The 15827-nt window shown below is 43.6% G+C and overlaps 1 protein-coding gene across 1 annotated transcript in view; it reads left to right on the top strand.

The window, feature by feature from the left end:
* lta4h (leukotriene A4 hydrolase) overlaps positions 1–15827 on the top strand; it is an 81176-nt gene that overhangs the window by 14862 nt on the left and 50487 nt on the right. Inside the window, exons 4-5 of the mRNA XM_059987816.1 lie at positions 10536–10604; positions 12988–13092. Coding sequence (XP_059843799.1) covers positions 10536–10604; positions 12988–13092 — 174 coding nt within the window. The remainder of the gene's footprint in view (positions 1–10535; positions 10605–12987; positions 13093–15827) is intronic.

Genomic DNA, 15827 nt, shown 5'->3' with positions numbered 1-15827 from the left:
GGCCGGCCGGTGGCGACGTCACAGAGTAGGGTCCTCTCACCTGGGCCCACGGGGAAGTCCTGGAGCTGCAAACCAGAGACTGCAGTCCTGTAACTCGGAATCTCCTCATCTACCTGCTGTGCCTCTGCCAGTGCCTCAAAGTCTACCCCTTGGGAAAGGGCATGCACGGTAGGGCGAGAGAGCGCATCCGCCACGACATTGTCCTTACCCGAGACGTGCCGGACATCCGTTGTGTATTCAGAGATGTAGGACAGGTGGCGTTGCTGGCGGGATGACCAGGGGTCGGATGCTTTCGTAAACGCAAAGGTAAGCGGTTTGTGGTCCGTGAACGCGGTGAAGGGCCGACCTTCTAGGAAGTACCTGAAATGCCGGATTGCCAGGTAGAGCGCCAACAGTTCCCGGTCAAAAGCACTGTACTTGAGCTCGGGTGGCCGCAGGTGTTTGCTGAAAAACGCCAGGGGTTGCCAGCGACCTGCGATGAGCTGCTCCAGCACCCCACCGACTGCCGTGTTTGATGCGTCCACTGTGAGGGCGGTAGGGGTGTCCATTCTGGGATGTACCAGCATTGCGGCGTCAGCCAAAGCTTCCTTCGTTTGAACGAAAGCGGCGGCGGACTCCTCGTCCCAGGTAATGTTCTTGCTCGGACCCGACATCAGGGCGAACAGGGGGCGCATGATCCGGGCAGCTGAAGGGAGGAAGCGGCGGTAGAAATTGACCATACCTACGAATTCCTGAAGGCCTTTGATCGTGGTGGGTCGGGGGAAGTGGCGGACCGCATCTACCTTAGCGGGCAGAGGGGTTGCCCCGTCTTTAGTAATCCTGTGGCCCAGGAAGTCAATGGTATCAAGTCCGAACTGGCATTTGGCAGGGTTGATTGTAAGACCGTACTCACTCAGTCGGGCGCAGAGTTGACGGAGGTGGGACAGATGCTCCTGACGACTGCCGCTGGCTATGAGGATGTCATCCAAATAGATGAACGCGAAGTCCAGGTCCCGTCCCACCGCGTCCATTAACCGCTGGAACGTCTGTGCGGCATTCTTCAGGCCGAACGGCATGCGGAGGAACTCGAAGAGGCCAAACGGGGTGATGAGAGCCGTTTTGGGGACGTCGTCAGGATGCATCGGGATTTGATGGTACCCTCGGACAAGGTCGACCTTGGAGAAGATCCGGGCGCCGTGCAGGTTTGCCGCAAAGTCCTGAATGTGCGGCACAGGGTAGCGGTCCGGTGTGGTAGCCTCGTTCAGCCTGCGGTAGTCGCCGCACGGTCTCCAGCCCCCCGTCGCTTTGGGCACCATGTGCAGGGGGGAAGCCCAGGGGCTGTCGGACCGCCGGATGATCCCCAATTCCTCCATTCTCTGGAACTCCTCCTTCGCCAGTCGGAGCTTGTCCGGGGGAAGCCGCCGAGCACGGGCATGGAGGGGTGGTCCCTGTGTCGGGATGTGGTGCTGTACGCCGTGCCTGGGCATGGCTGCTGTGAACTGCGGTGCCAGAACCGATGGGAACTCCGCCAGGACCCTGGTGAAATCGTTGTCGGACAGCGTGATGGAGCCGAGGTGAGGGGCTGGCAACTGGGCCGCGCCCAGGGAGAACGTCTGAAAGGTCTCGGCGTGTACCAGTCTCTTCCTGGGCAGGTCAACCAGCAGGCTGTGAGCTCGCAAAAAATCCGCACCCAGAAGCGGTTGGGCTACGGCGGCCAGTGTGAAGTCCCACGTGAACTGGCTGGGGCCGAACAGTAGCTGCACCTGACGGGTGCCATAGGTCCTTACTGTGCTGCCATTCACGGCCCTCAGGGGGGGACCTGGTGCCCTGCTGCGGGTGTCGTAACTCGTCGGAGGTAACACGCTGATCTCAGCCCCAGTATCGACCAAAAACCGGCGTCCCGACCTTCTATCCCACACATACAGGAGGCTATCCCGATGGCCAGCCGCCTTAGCCATCAGCGGCGGCTGGCCCTGGCGTTTCCCGGGAACTTGCAGGGCGGGCGGCAACGGCGGGCTTCTGCGCCCCACCGCTGGTGGTAGAAGCACCAGTGGTCATTGGGCCGGGGGTTAGTGGGCTCTGCGGCCGGGCCTGGACTGGTTTGCTGCCGGGAGCGTGGCTGGGAGATCTGTGCGATGGACGCCCCGCTCACCTTTTTGGCGTTCCACAGCAAGTCCGCCCGGGCTGCCACCTTCCGGGGGTCACTGAAATCCGCGTCGGACAGCAGCAGGCGTATGTCCTCGGGCAGCTGCTCCAGGAATGCCTGCTCAAACATGAGGCCTGTGTGTCCCTCGGCCAGAGACAACATCTCATTCATTAAAGCCGATGGAGGTCTGTCGCCCAAGCCATCCAGGTGCAGTAAACGGGCAGCCCGCTCGCGCCGTGAGAGTCCGAAAGTCCTGAGGAGCAGGGCTTTGAATTCCGTGTACTTGCCGTCTGCCGGGGGCGACTGTACGAACTCTGCGACCTGGGCAGCTGTGTCCTGGTCGAGGGAGCCCACCACGTAGTAGTAGCGGGTGTCTTCTGAGGTGATCCGGCGAACGTGGAATTGGGCTTCGGCTTGCTGGAACCATAGGTCCGGGCGCTGTGTCCAGAAACCCGGCAGTTTCAACGAAACCGCATGAACAGAGGCGGCGTCGGTCATTTCTGGTCCAAAAATCGTTTGGACCGTCGGGGTCACCAATTGTAGCGGTGTGCTACAAGCAGCGCTAAAATTACGACACGGAGTCGGTAACTGCAGTCGAAGGAAAAACTTTATTCGAAAACTTCAGCCTCACTTTTAAGCCTCTGTCAACCGGCCCCCCATGGCGAAGAGGCTCCAAAGCTCTGTGCTCGCAAACCCCCGTAGGCTATCTAATTGTGAGTCGGTTCGGATACGCTAGGAAATGAGGCGCTACAGTACCCCACTAGTCACTGCCTGCCATTCTGAAAGGGACCCGTTAATCTCTATTCTTTGTTTCCTGTCTGCCAACCAATTTTCTATCCATGTCAGTACCCTACCCCCAATACCATGTGCTCTAATTTTGCCCACTAATCTCCTGTGTGGGACCTTATCAAAGGCTTTCTGAAAGTCCAGCTACGCTACATCCACTTTCCCTTGTCCATTTTCATAATTACTTCCTCAAAAAATTCCAGATTAGTCATGCATGATTTCCCCTTCGTAAATCCATGCTGATTTGGACCGGTTCTGTTACTGCTATCCAAATGTGCCGCTATTTCATCTTTTATAATTAACTCCAGCATCTTCCCCACTATTGATGTCAGGCTAAATGGTCTATAATTCCTTGTTTTCTCTCTCCCTCCTTTCTTAAAAAGTGGGATAACATTAGCTATCCTCCAATCTGCAGGAACTGATCCTGAATCTATAGAACATTGGAAAATAATTACCAATGCGTCCACGATTTCTAGAGCCACCTCCTTAAGTACCCTGAGACACAAACCATCAAGCCCTGGGGATTTATCAGCCTTCAGTCCCATCAGTCTACCCAACACCATTTTCTGCCTAATGTGAATTTCCTTCAGTTCCTCGGTTACCCTAGGTCCTCTCTCCTCTATTACATCTGGGAGATTGTTTGTGTCTTCCCTTGTGAAGACAGATCAAAAGTACCTGTTCAGCTTATCTGCCATTTCCTTGTTCCCCATAATAAATTAACCCATTTCTGTCTTCAAGGACCCAACTTCGGGCTTAACTAATTTTTTCCTCTTCACATACTTAAATAAGCTTTTACTATCCTCCTTTATATTCTTGGCTAGCTTACCTTCGTACCAAATCTTTTCTCCCTGTATTGCCTTTTTAGTTATCTTCTGTTGCTCTTTAACAGTTTCCCAATCCTCTGGCTTCCCGCTCATCTTTGCTATGTTATATTTATTCTCTTTTATTTTTATACTGTCCTTGACTACCCTTGTCAGCCACGGTCACCCCTTACTCTCCTTATAATCTTTCTTCCTCTTTGGAATGAACTGATCCTGCACCTTCTGTACTATTCCCAGAAATAGCTGCCATTGTTGTTCCACTGTCATCCCTGCTAGGGTACCTTTCTGGTCAACTTTGGCTAGCTCCTCCCTCATGGCCCCTAAGAGTCAGGAGACAGGTAGTTGGGTGACTGTCAGGAGAGGGAATTGGAATAGACAGAATGAGCAGAGCACCCCTGTGGCTGTTCCCATCAACAATAAGTATACTGTTTTGGATACTGTTGGTGGGGACGACCTACCAGGGACAAGTTACAGTGGTTGTGTATCTGGCACCGAGACTGGACCCTCAGTTCAGAAGGAAAAGAGGAGAGCAATAGTGATATGGGATTCGATAGTTAGGTGGACAGATAGGAGGTTCTTTGGGAGAGATCGAAAATCCCAGATGGTCTGTTGCCTCCCTGGTGCCAGGGTCTGCGATATCTCGTATCGAGTTCTCAGTATTCTCAAGAGGGAGGGTGAACAGCGGATGTCGTGGCCCATGTAGGGACCAATGACGTGGGTAGGAAGAGTGAGGAGGTCCTGAAAGGTGAGTTTAGGGAGCTAGGTGCCAAGTTAAAGGACAGGACCTCCAGGATAGCAATCTCAGGATTGCTATTAGTGCCACGTGCAGGTGGGTTTAGAAATAGTAAGATAGTGCAGATCAACACATGGCTGAAGATGTGGTGCAGGAGGGAGGGCTTCAGATTTATAGATAATTGGACAGTTTTCCAGGGAAGGTGGGACCTGTTCCGGCAGGACGGTTTGCATCTCAACTGGAGGGGGACAAATATTCTGTGGGTAGGTTTGCTAGAGAGGCTCCAGTGGATTTAAACTAGATATGGGGGTGTGGAGGGGAACCAGAGTGAAGGGACAGATGTATGGGAGAAGTAAGAAAAAGAAGACAGTAAAGTTCTTTGTACTGTTAGAGATAAACAGAGAGGAAGAGGTGGAGAATTTCTTAAATGCATTTATTTTAATGTTAGGAGCATTGTAAGAAAGGCGGATGAGCTTAGAGCATGGATTGATACCTGGAAATATGATGTTGTAGCTATTAGTGAAACATGGTTGCAGGAGGCAACTAAATATTCCTGGATTTCGTTGCTTCAGCTGTGATAGAATCGAAGGGACAAGAGGTGGGGGGGAGGTGTTGCGTTGCTTGTCAGGGAAAATATTACAGTGGTGCTCTGGTAGGATAGATTAGAGGGCTCGTCTAGGGAGACTATTTGGGTGGAATTGAGGAATGGGAAAGGTATAGTAACACTTATAGGGGTGTATTATAGACCACTTAATGGGGAGCGAGAATTGGAGGAGCAAATTTGCAAGGAGATAGCAGATATTTGTAGTAAGCACAGGGTTGTGATTGTGGGAGATTTTAATTTTCCACACATAGATTGGGAAGCCCATATTGTAAAAGGGCTGGATGGTTTGGAGTTGATAAAACGTGTGCAGGATAGTTTTTTGCAGCAATACATAGAAATACTGACTAGAGAAGGGGCAGTGTTGGATCTTCTGTTAGGGAATGAAATAGGTCAGGTGAAGGAGGTATGTGTTGGGGAGCACTTTGGGTCCAGTGATCACAATGCCATTAGTTTCAATATAATTATGGAGAAGGATAGGACTGGACCCAGGGTTGAGATTTTTGATTGGAGAAAGGCTAACTTTGAGGAGACGCGAAAGGATTTGGAAGGAGTGGATTGGGACAATTTGATTTATGGGAAGGATGTAATAGAGAAATGGAGGTCATTTAAAGGTGACATTTTAAGGGTACAGAATCTTTATGTTCCTGTTAGGTTGAAAGGAAAGGTTAAAAGTTTGAGAGAGCCATGGTTTTCAAGGAATATTGGAAACTTGGTTAGGAAAAAGAGAGATACCTACAATAAATATAGGCAGCATGGAGTAAATGAGGTGCTCGAGGAATATAAAGAATGTAAGAAAAATCTTAAGAAAGGAATTAGAAAAGCTAAATGAAGATACGAGGTTGCTTTGGCAAGTAAGGTAAAAATAAATCCAAAGGGTTTCTACAGTTATATTAATAGCAAAAGGATAGTGAGGGATAAAATTGGTCCCTTGGAGATTCAGAGTGGACAGCTATGTGTGGAGCCAAAAGAGATGGGGGAGATTTTGAACAATTTCATTTCTTCGGTATTCACTAAGGAGAAGGATATTGAATTGTGTAAGGTAAGGGAAACAAGTTGGGAAGTTATGGAAACTATGACGATTAAAGAGGAAGAAGTACTGGAGCTTTTAAGGAATATAAAAGTGGATAAATCTCCAATTCCTTACAGGATATTCCCTAGGACCTTGAAGGAAGTTGGTGTAGAAATAGCAGGGGCTCTGACAGAAATATCTCAAATGTCATTAGAAATGGGGAGGGTGCCGGAGGATTGGCGTATTGCTCATGTTGTTCCATTGCTTAAAAAGGGTTCTAAGAGTAAACTTAGCAATTATCGGCCTGTAAGTTTGATGTCAGTGGTGGGGGTAAATTAATGGAAAGTATTCTTAGAGATGGTATATATAATTATCTGGATAGACAGGGTCTGATTAGGAACAGTCAACATGGATTTGTGAGTGGAAGGTCATGTTTGACAAATCTTACTGAATTTTTTGAAGAGGTTACAAAGAAAGTTGAGGAGGGTAAAGCAGTGGATGTTGTCTATATGGACTTCAGTAAGGCCTTTGACAAGGTTCCACACAGAAGGTTAGTTAGGAAGGTTCAGTTGTTAGGTATTAATATTGAAGTAGTAAAATGGATTCAATAGTGGCTGGATGGGAGATGCCAGAGAGTAGTGGTGGATAACTGTTTGTCAGGTTGGAGGCCGGTGACTAGTGGTGTGCCTCAGGGATCTGTACTGGGTCCAATGTAGTTTGTCATATACGTTAATGATCTGGATGATGGGGTGATAAATTGGATTAGAAAGTATGCAGATGATACTAAGGAGGGTGGCGTTGTGGATAATGAAGTAGGTTTTCAAAGCTTGCAGAGAGATTTAGGCCAGTTAGAAGAGTGGGCAAAACAATGGCAGATGGAGTTTAATGCTGATAAGTGTGAGCATTATCATTAACACTAAATCCAGAATTGGCTTCTCCCTGGTAGGCTCCAGTACAAGCTGCTCTAAGAATCCATCTCGGAGGCACTCCACAAACTCCCTTTCTTGGGGTCCAGTACCAACCTGATTTTCCCAGTCTACCTGCATTTTGAAATCCTCCGTAACAACCGTAGCATTACCTTTTGCTATGTGCCAATTTTAACTCTTGATTCAACTTGCACCTTGTATCCAGGCTACTGTTTGTGGGCCTGTAGATAACTCCCATTAAAGTTTTTTTGGCCTTACAATTTCTCAGTTCTATCCATACTGACTCTACATCTCCTGATTCTATGTCGCTCCTCGCAAGGGACTGAATTTCATTTCTCACCAACAGAGCCACCCCACCCCCTCTGCCCACCTGTCTGTCCTTTCGATAGGATGTATGGCCTTGAATATTCACTTCCCAGCTGTGGTCCTCTTGCAGCCATGTCTCTGTTATTCCTACAACATCATACTTGCTAATTTCCATCTGAGCCTCAAGCTCATCCACTTCATTTCTTATACTTTGTGCATTCATATATAATACGTTTACTCCATTACTCCCTTAACGTTTCACATCGATTCCTATTGCACTTGGCCATCCCTTCCTGAGCTTTCTGCCCCATTAATTCTGTTGTCTTTCTTTTCTTATTCTCTCTTTCCCTTTAATTCCATCCTAATATTTCCAGTTCTTCTCCCCACCCCCCCCCCCCCCCTGCCCACCCCACTACTTAGTTTAAGCACACCAGGGACTTTTTAAATCAGTCTAAGGTCAATCTAACCTTTTGTTCCTACATAGCACTCCATTTTTCTATCATCCAAATACCTATATAAGAATTTCTAAAATGTCCTTTATATATCCATTGCTACCACCACCCCAGTGGAGCATTTCATGCACCCATCATTTTGCATTTAAAAAAAATACTTGCATCTAACATTTCACCCTCCCTCTCCCCCCACCAGCTTAAAACTTTGCCCCCTTGTGTTAGCTATTTCCACCCTGGGGAAAGTCCCTGGCAATTACTAAATCTACATGTGCCTTTTGTGCACCTAAATCAAGTCACCTTTCATCCACCTTTACTCCAAAGAGGAAAACTCTAGCTTGCTCAATCTAAACTCAAGGCATGCTCTAAACCAGGCAACATCCTGATAAATCTCCTATACACCCTCTCTAAAACCCAAATTCTTCCTATAATTCTAGAACTGAATACAATACTCAGTGTGGTCTAACCAGGGTTTTAGAGTTGTACCATTACCTTATGGCTCTTGAACTCAATCCCCTGACTAATAAAGGCTGACACTTCATTCGCTGCCTTCTCGACTTGCGTGGCAATTTTGAGGGAGCCATGGGCATGGACCCCAAAATCCTGCTTTTCCTCCACTGCTAAGAATCCTGCTGTTAATTCTGAATTTTGCTTTCAAATTCAACCTTCCAAAGTGAATCACTTCACACTTTTCTAGGTTGAACTCCATCTGCCACTTCTAAGGCCAGATCTGCATCCTATCAATGTAATGTTGCAATCTGTGGCAACCCTCCACAGTATCCACAAGTTCACCATCCTTTCTGGTATCTTCAACCTTAATAACTTATCCTTTCACTACTTAAACCCAAGTCATTTATAAAAGCACAAAGAGCAAAGGTCCCAAGACAGATCCTTGTAGAATAACATTAGACACCAATCTCTGGGCAGAATACATTCCATCTACAACTACCCTCTGCCTTCTATAGACATGCCAAATCTGAATCCACAAAGCCAAGTTTTCCAGGATCCCTTGCACCTGACTTTTTAAATCAGCCTAACATAAGGAACCTTATCAAATGCCTTGCTAAAATCTATATACATGACATCCACTGCTGACTTCATCCGTGTGCTTTGTCACATCCTCAAAGAATTCAATCAGCCTCATGAGGTATAACTTAACTTTCAATGTCATACTAGCTATCCCTAATCTGCTTCTCCAAATGCTCATAAATCCTTTCTCTAAAAGCTACTTCCAATCTGCCCACCACTGAAGTAAGACTTGCTGGTCTAAAATTCCAAAGTTATCCCTTCTCTCTTGAACAAATGAATAACGTTTACCACCCTTCATTCGTCACTCCTGTGGCCAGTGAGGATGTAAAGTTCATCACCAAAGGTGCAGCAATTTCTTCCCTTGATTTCCACGTGGAAATTAATACAGTGTCAGTAACATTTAACAAATAGATTATATAACTTTTGTGCACCAAATGTATGTTTAATATCTCGGCTACAACATTATCATAGTCATCACAGACCTGTATATCTCTTGCATTTAAAAAATTATGATAACTAAAGGACAATTATTGTTTGCATAAACACATTCTTTATATAGTATCATATAAAGTTCTGGATCACTGTACCATTTTTACAGCCAAATTTATATTTGAATGGAAAATGCTTTTAAACAAGAACATATTCTAACCAGTTTTGTACACAAAAGTTCTACAAATAACAAGCAAATGAATGATCATGTCTGGTGGTGCTGATTGAGTGAATAGTGTTGGGCAAACCTGAAAATGCTGAAAATACTCATCAAGTTAGTCTAGGTTTGTGGGAAGAAAAGCAGATAATATTTTGAACAGATCTTTCTTCACAGAGAAGGGAAGACAAGAAGCTCGATGAGATGCAAGCAGGTTGGGGGAAGGGGAGGGAGAAATGTCACTGAGTAAAAATGACCATGGGGATAAGGGGTAAGCAAGGATATCTGGCCAAAGTGTGAATTAAAACAGTTAAAGACTGAGAACACAGACAAAATATAATGACAAGAATGTACAAAAGTGAAATACAGAGCAGGAACCATGTCAGGCTGCAGCCACATCTAAACAATTCTTTTTGTCAGAACACCTTTCCACAGAATCTGTGGTTTCCATCTGCCAACAATGGTGTATTCCATGTAGGCTATTATAACAGCTTAGTTTTTGTTCCAAAGTTGGGCTTGAACTTATAGAGACTAAAAATTTTTGGGTAAAGGCGGTAGTTTTGCTCTAGGCAACTGAAATATCTTGTGCCGATATAAAATGAAGTAAAGCTTTTGTAACGTTCAGCAGTACAATGAACCAGTCATAAAGGAGAATACAGTGAGTTTTACTCAAGTATGCTGTTTATTTAATTCTTCTGTGGAGAGCAGTTATTGCTGTGTGGCATATGCATGAAAGGAGGGTGATATGTGAAAGAGGTAAGTTTCTGGTTATTTGGTTTATTATTGTTACACCGAATTGGTCAAAGCTGGAGCATTACTGAAAATGCTAATCTGCTTAAGTATGACTTCCAATTGGACTTGCTACTGGTCCATTTTAGCTTATTTTAATGGTTCTCATGTTGTAGGTCCTGTTACCCTTGACAGATGCCCTCCAGCATGACACTGTTTTGGGCTGTAATTTTGCTTGAAAGTTCTTAATCATAAACATTTGGAATAATGTCGTGTAACACCGATAAACCAGCACCTATATTCACTAGATCTATTAAAGCTCTGTATTAAGGACGTGTCATCATCAATTTTGTTTTTTTGCCCCCCTTATAGGCTATACATTGCAGAAGTATGGTGCCTTGCCAGGATACTCCATCTGTGAAAAGTACTTACTTTGCACGGGTATGTAACTGCATAAAATAGATGTACTGGCCAATTTTAATTTTATTTTGAGATCTGGCCATTGATAGTTTGGCCAACACTTATTGCCCAGTCCTAGTTGCTCTTTGGAAGAGATAGTGGTGGGGTCCTTCTAGGAAAAGTACAGTGTTTTGGGGAAGCCGAGTATTTTGGAGCATATATATTTCTACAATTTAAAGGGAATCTGCAGATGTCAGGTTCCTATATACTTGGTGTCCTAGAGGTTGCAGGTTTGCCAAGTAACTGCAGTGCATGTTGGGAATGATGCACCCTGTAGACATATACTCTAGTTAATGAGGTAGAATAGAGCGGGCTGTTTTTTTTTCTGGCTGGTATCAAGCTTGTTGAGGTTTTGGAATTACATTCATCCAGTCAATTTGAGAGTTATTCTATTACACTTCAAACTTGTGCCTTGCAAATGGTGAGGTCCTTACTAGAGGAGAGTTCCGCACTATAGGATATCAGCCTATTCTTGTGGCCACGGTACAGGTTTTCCCCGCTATCTGAAAGTAGAGTGTTCCTATGAAACCTTTCATAAGCTGAAATGGCGTGAAGCAATTACCATGAATTTATATGGAAAAAAATTTTTGAGCATTCCTAGACCCAAAAAATAACCTACCAAATCATACCAAATAACACACAAAACCTAAAATAAGACTAATATATAGTAAAATCAGGAATGATATGATAAATACACAGCCTATATAAAGTAGAAATAATGTATGTACAGTGTAGTTTCACTTACTCGAATCGAGAAGACAGCGAGCACACTGGGAGGTTGAGAGGTGGTGATGATGTGTTAGGCTAAGTCGTCGGAAGTTGGGGTGGTGTTAGGGTTAGGGTCTCATCATCATCTGAATCCATCAGGGCAGGCAGGTCACTAACGCCTACACTTTCTATGTCTGCGTGCCTCGATGTTGAAGGTCGAGGTTCGTCATCTGCTGTGGCTGATGTGGAAGGCTTGAAATATGACAGTATGCTTGACTGCTTATCCTTGCACATTTTTCTATCATACAGTTCTTTGTAAGCACTCAAAACATCCTGCAAACTTGTCCTAAACCATGTGCCCTTTCAAAGTTAAAGTCATACTTTTCTGCAATCATTACAGCACTGTCAATTATAGTGAAAATCTCATACAAGTGCTTCACGTTCAGTTCCTGGACGACTTCACTTATCCTTTCCTCTTGCAATTGCATCAGCTCTTCACCTGTCAGTTCTTGGTCATGGGATGCCAAAACCTCTTCAACATCATCTATGTCAACTTCCACAAACCGAATTGCTCGGGGTGCGCGCTGCCTCTATAATGGCTCACTGCAAAACAAACGTTGAACACTATTTTTGCTTTTCACCTTTCACGTAAAAATGAAAATCCTCTTCTGATTTCTTTCTAGTGTAGTACTAATGTAGGTCTTTCGTAAAAGTGAAATGGTGTAAAGTGAACTTTCGAAAAGTGGGGGGATAACTGTATTTGTATTGCTGGTCCAATTGAGCTTTTGGTCAATGGTGGCACCCAGAGTATTAAGAGTAGGGAATTAGCAATACTGGTGCTATTGCACTTCAAGGGTGGGTACTTAACTTTCTATAAAAGAGGTGAAGTATGTTTTTGTTAGTATCAGGGTGCTGGCTTGTTTACTACTTTTTTTGCTCAATTTATGCAATTTAGGCTTCAGCTACATTTTATTTTCTCATAGTCCAATATGACTGGAAAGCAAAATGTTGAGAAAGTAATCTGTCCCAGAAAATGGCTTTCAAAAACCAACCAAGAATGAGTAGATATTTAAGAATATGTGGGAATTAATAATTTTCCTCGGTTATACTTTCTGTACTCAGTGTAATGATGGCTGTCTGGGTTTGATTCATTTCTTTCCTTGTTTTGGTAAAGTTCTATAAAAAGAATGCTCAAGCTATTCGGATATTTTCTCATTTTTCTTTGGCTTCTGTGTTCATTCCAAAAAAACAGGATATCTGGATGCTTTTGGTAAATCTCTTAGTTTCAGTGGCTCTGATGTTTTTCATATTGCTCAGAATAAACACCATTTCAATGACAATATATTAAGGGCAGCAATGTTTCTTTCCTTTTATCCCCTTGCAACTATTTGTGCAGTCAAAAGTCCAAAGTCCAGTATTTTCAAGCAATAATCAACTCTTTCAAAAGTGTACATATATTCCAAGCCCTTTAAAAAAAAAATTGGTTTTAATAAAAGTCATGAGAGGACAGGATTTTGTTGAAATTTTATTTGGAATGCAACACTGAAAGCGTGTAATGTAAGTACCGTTTGTAGGTATCATTAAAGCTGAGTGAGGAAAATGTTTGTAAGAATACGTTCAAAGTGACTGATGAATGTGAACACTCTTTTCCTATTAGGTATCTGTTCCAAAAGAATTGGTTGCTCTTATGAGTGCTAACAGAGATGGAGAAATGCCTGATGATCTTGATGACAGTAGAAAGATTTATTGTTTTCGGCAAACTGTAAGTAATGGGATATGTAACATTTCACAGCAAGCTCACTCCGTAAAGAGTTGAAATGTTTTACTTTAGTGCAATCGGACTGATTATACTGATTTCGTACAGTCAGACTTGTGAAGCACTGAACTTCAATGGTACTTAAAACTGTCACTATATTTGGGAAACTATGTGTATATGTTGAATTAGGTAGCTTTTGGGATGAGAGTGGCTAAAAACTAGTATATGGAAATCGGGTTTGGGATTCTGTCATTGGGATAGTGTTGCTCATAATTTGAACATCAGCAAGGTTGTGCAAGATCAGAAAAAGAACCCATATGTACTGTAATTAATCTGATGTGTTGAAATATAGACACAAAAGTGACTTGCTGACTGCATAACAGGCAAATGAAGCACTTTGGGATATCTGAAAAATTGAATGACTACAACGGGTGACATCCCTTCAAAGACCTAGTTCTGATTGTACTGGTTTCACTCGCATTTTAAGAGTTACACTTTAATACTGGCTCTGCACAGCCAAGGTGGAACAAGTGCCTTCTGCCTGACTGGCTTGGCACAGGAAATACAAATCCATTCATTTCAATAGAGATTCTGCAACAATGTGGAAGGAAATTTTGAACCCATGACCAGCTGAACAACTCTGCTACTGATGACTAAATTAGGTTTGTTGACAAAAGTTGAAAAGTCTCTGAAATTCTTTATATTTGTGATTTTTATTTATTGTCATGTGCTGCTCTACCACAAAGATATAAAGCACTAATCTAGTCCATGCCAAACTATTATTCTGCATAGTCCTATCAACTGTGCCTGAACCAATGCTCTCTGTACCATTCACATACACGTACAGTCAAACTTCTCAAGTTTTACATATTGATCCTGCAACGAACATATTAGAAAAGACTTTGCCAACCAGACAGATCATTCCGTACATAAGGACATTGAGGTGAAAGGTGAAAAAAATGCAGCCTATGCTGATCAGACAGGTAATTTCATCACATCAGTACATTGCTAATTTGATTATGCCGGCTGTTTTTTCCAAGGAAGTGGGAAGTATTGACAATTAATGAAGAGACTAGTTTGCATTATGGACTGGACTGTGTTCATAATTCTTGTATCAAGTTGTGATGCATCTAAATGGAATTCTTTATATAGTACATCAGTAGAAGTTCACGAGAGTCATAGTGGACCTGGTTAATTTCCTTAGATTTTTGAGGGACTAGAGGTGCTGGTTGGCTTTCTTGGCTACTGTATCCAGGTGGCTGCAAATTGTATTTAAGACTGACAAATTAATATTTCTTCAAAGGTGGATTATCTAAGCAAAATGGTGAATCAATCTGAGAACATAATAAATAGGATTTTTTGTTCTAAGGTGGTCACATCCAAGATGCAGGCGTCAGTTAGATGGGTGACTACCAGGAAAAACAAGGAGAGTAAGCAAAACCTCACTAACAGGCATATCTCTTTGGATACTGTCAAGGGGAATAATCTTTAGGGGCTAATAGCGGGTCTCTGCCTCTGAGGCTCAGAGGAGAAGGGCGCAGAGAGACGGTGATTGTAATAGATACTCAATAGTTAGGTTCTGTGGCTGCAGAAGAAATGCCAGAATGCTGTGTTGTCACACAAGTGTCAGGATCAAGGAAACCTCTGAGCAGCTGTGGGAAATTCTAGAGTGGGAGGACGGTTAGCCAGAGGCCAACCTACACACTGGTACAATCAACATAGGTAGACCATGTGTTGCAGAATGAGTAAAGGGTGTTTAGTAAAAAGCAGGACCTTGGAGATAATGGTCAGTGCCATGTGTAAGTGAGGTCAGGGTTTGAAAGGTAGACCAGATAAATTTGAGGCTGATGAGCTGGTATACTGGACCATTCAGATCTGTTTTATACAAGAGCGACAGGTAGCACTTGAACCAGAGAGGGACTAATGTCCTTGCAGGGAAGTTTGGTATAAAATAGGAAGGTAGAAACAATATTGGTGGGGGAGTTGTTGTTGAGGGATGAAACAGAAGGCAAGAGCAAGTCTTGTAATTAGGAAAGGGATACTCAGTTAAGCTGCATTTATTCAGTCCACAAAACTGAATGGTAAAATGGATGAACTTGGTGTGGATTAGTTCTGGGGTCTGGGATGTTATAGCTATAACTAAAATATCACTGCGAGAAGGGCAGGACTGGCAGCTCTATCTAGTTTACAGATGTGACAGAGATACAGATAAGTGAGAAAGGGATGCTGCTTTTATTTATTTATTAAATTTTAGAAAATTACGAAGAATAAATGTGATGATAAAATAGTGAGAAAAATAATATTAACCCTCCCCCCTCCCCTTAACCCTCCCCCCCCCCTTAACCCTTATCTAAAGAAAGGAAAAAAAAGAAGAGAAAGATTGCCTGGATATCGGAGGATCCCCACATGCTCCATGGAGTTCAAAATAGTTTTAATATTTATTTTTACTTTCCCCAGTTACTTTATTATTTTATCTTCAAAGGAACTATGTATTTAATCCTATCTTTTTAAGTATGGGAGCCAAATTTTCAAAAATATATCATATTCATTTCTTAGATTGTATGTAATTTTTTCAAGTGGAATACAACTATGTATTTCATTATTCCAACGATCCATAGTTAAATATAAATCAGATTTCCGAGTAACTGCGATAACTTTTTTGGCTACTGCCAATGCAATTCTTATAAATTTTTTCTTATACTTATTCAATTTAAGTTTCGGTATTGTCCCTTCAATGTCTC

This window comes from Hypanus sabinus, chromosome 13 (assembly GCF_030144855.1).
Source record: "Hypanus sabinus isolate sHypSab1 chromosome 13, sHypSab1.hap1, whole genome shotgun sequence".
Lineage (NCBI taxonomy): Eukaryota > Metazoa > Chordata > Chondrichthyes > Myliobatiformes > Dasyatidae > Hypanus > Hypanus sabinus.
The sequence above is the reverse complement of the archived record's forward strand: the minus strand, read 5'-3'. Positions and strand labels throughout refer to the sequence as shown.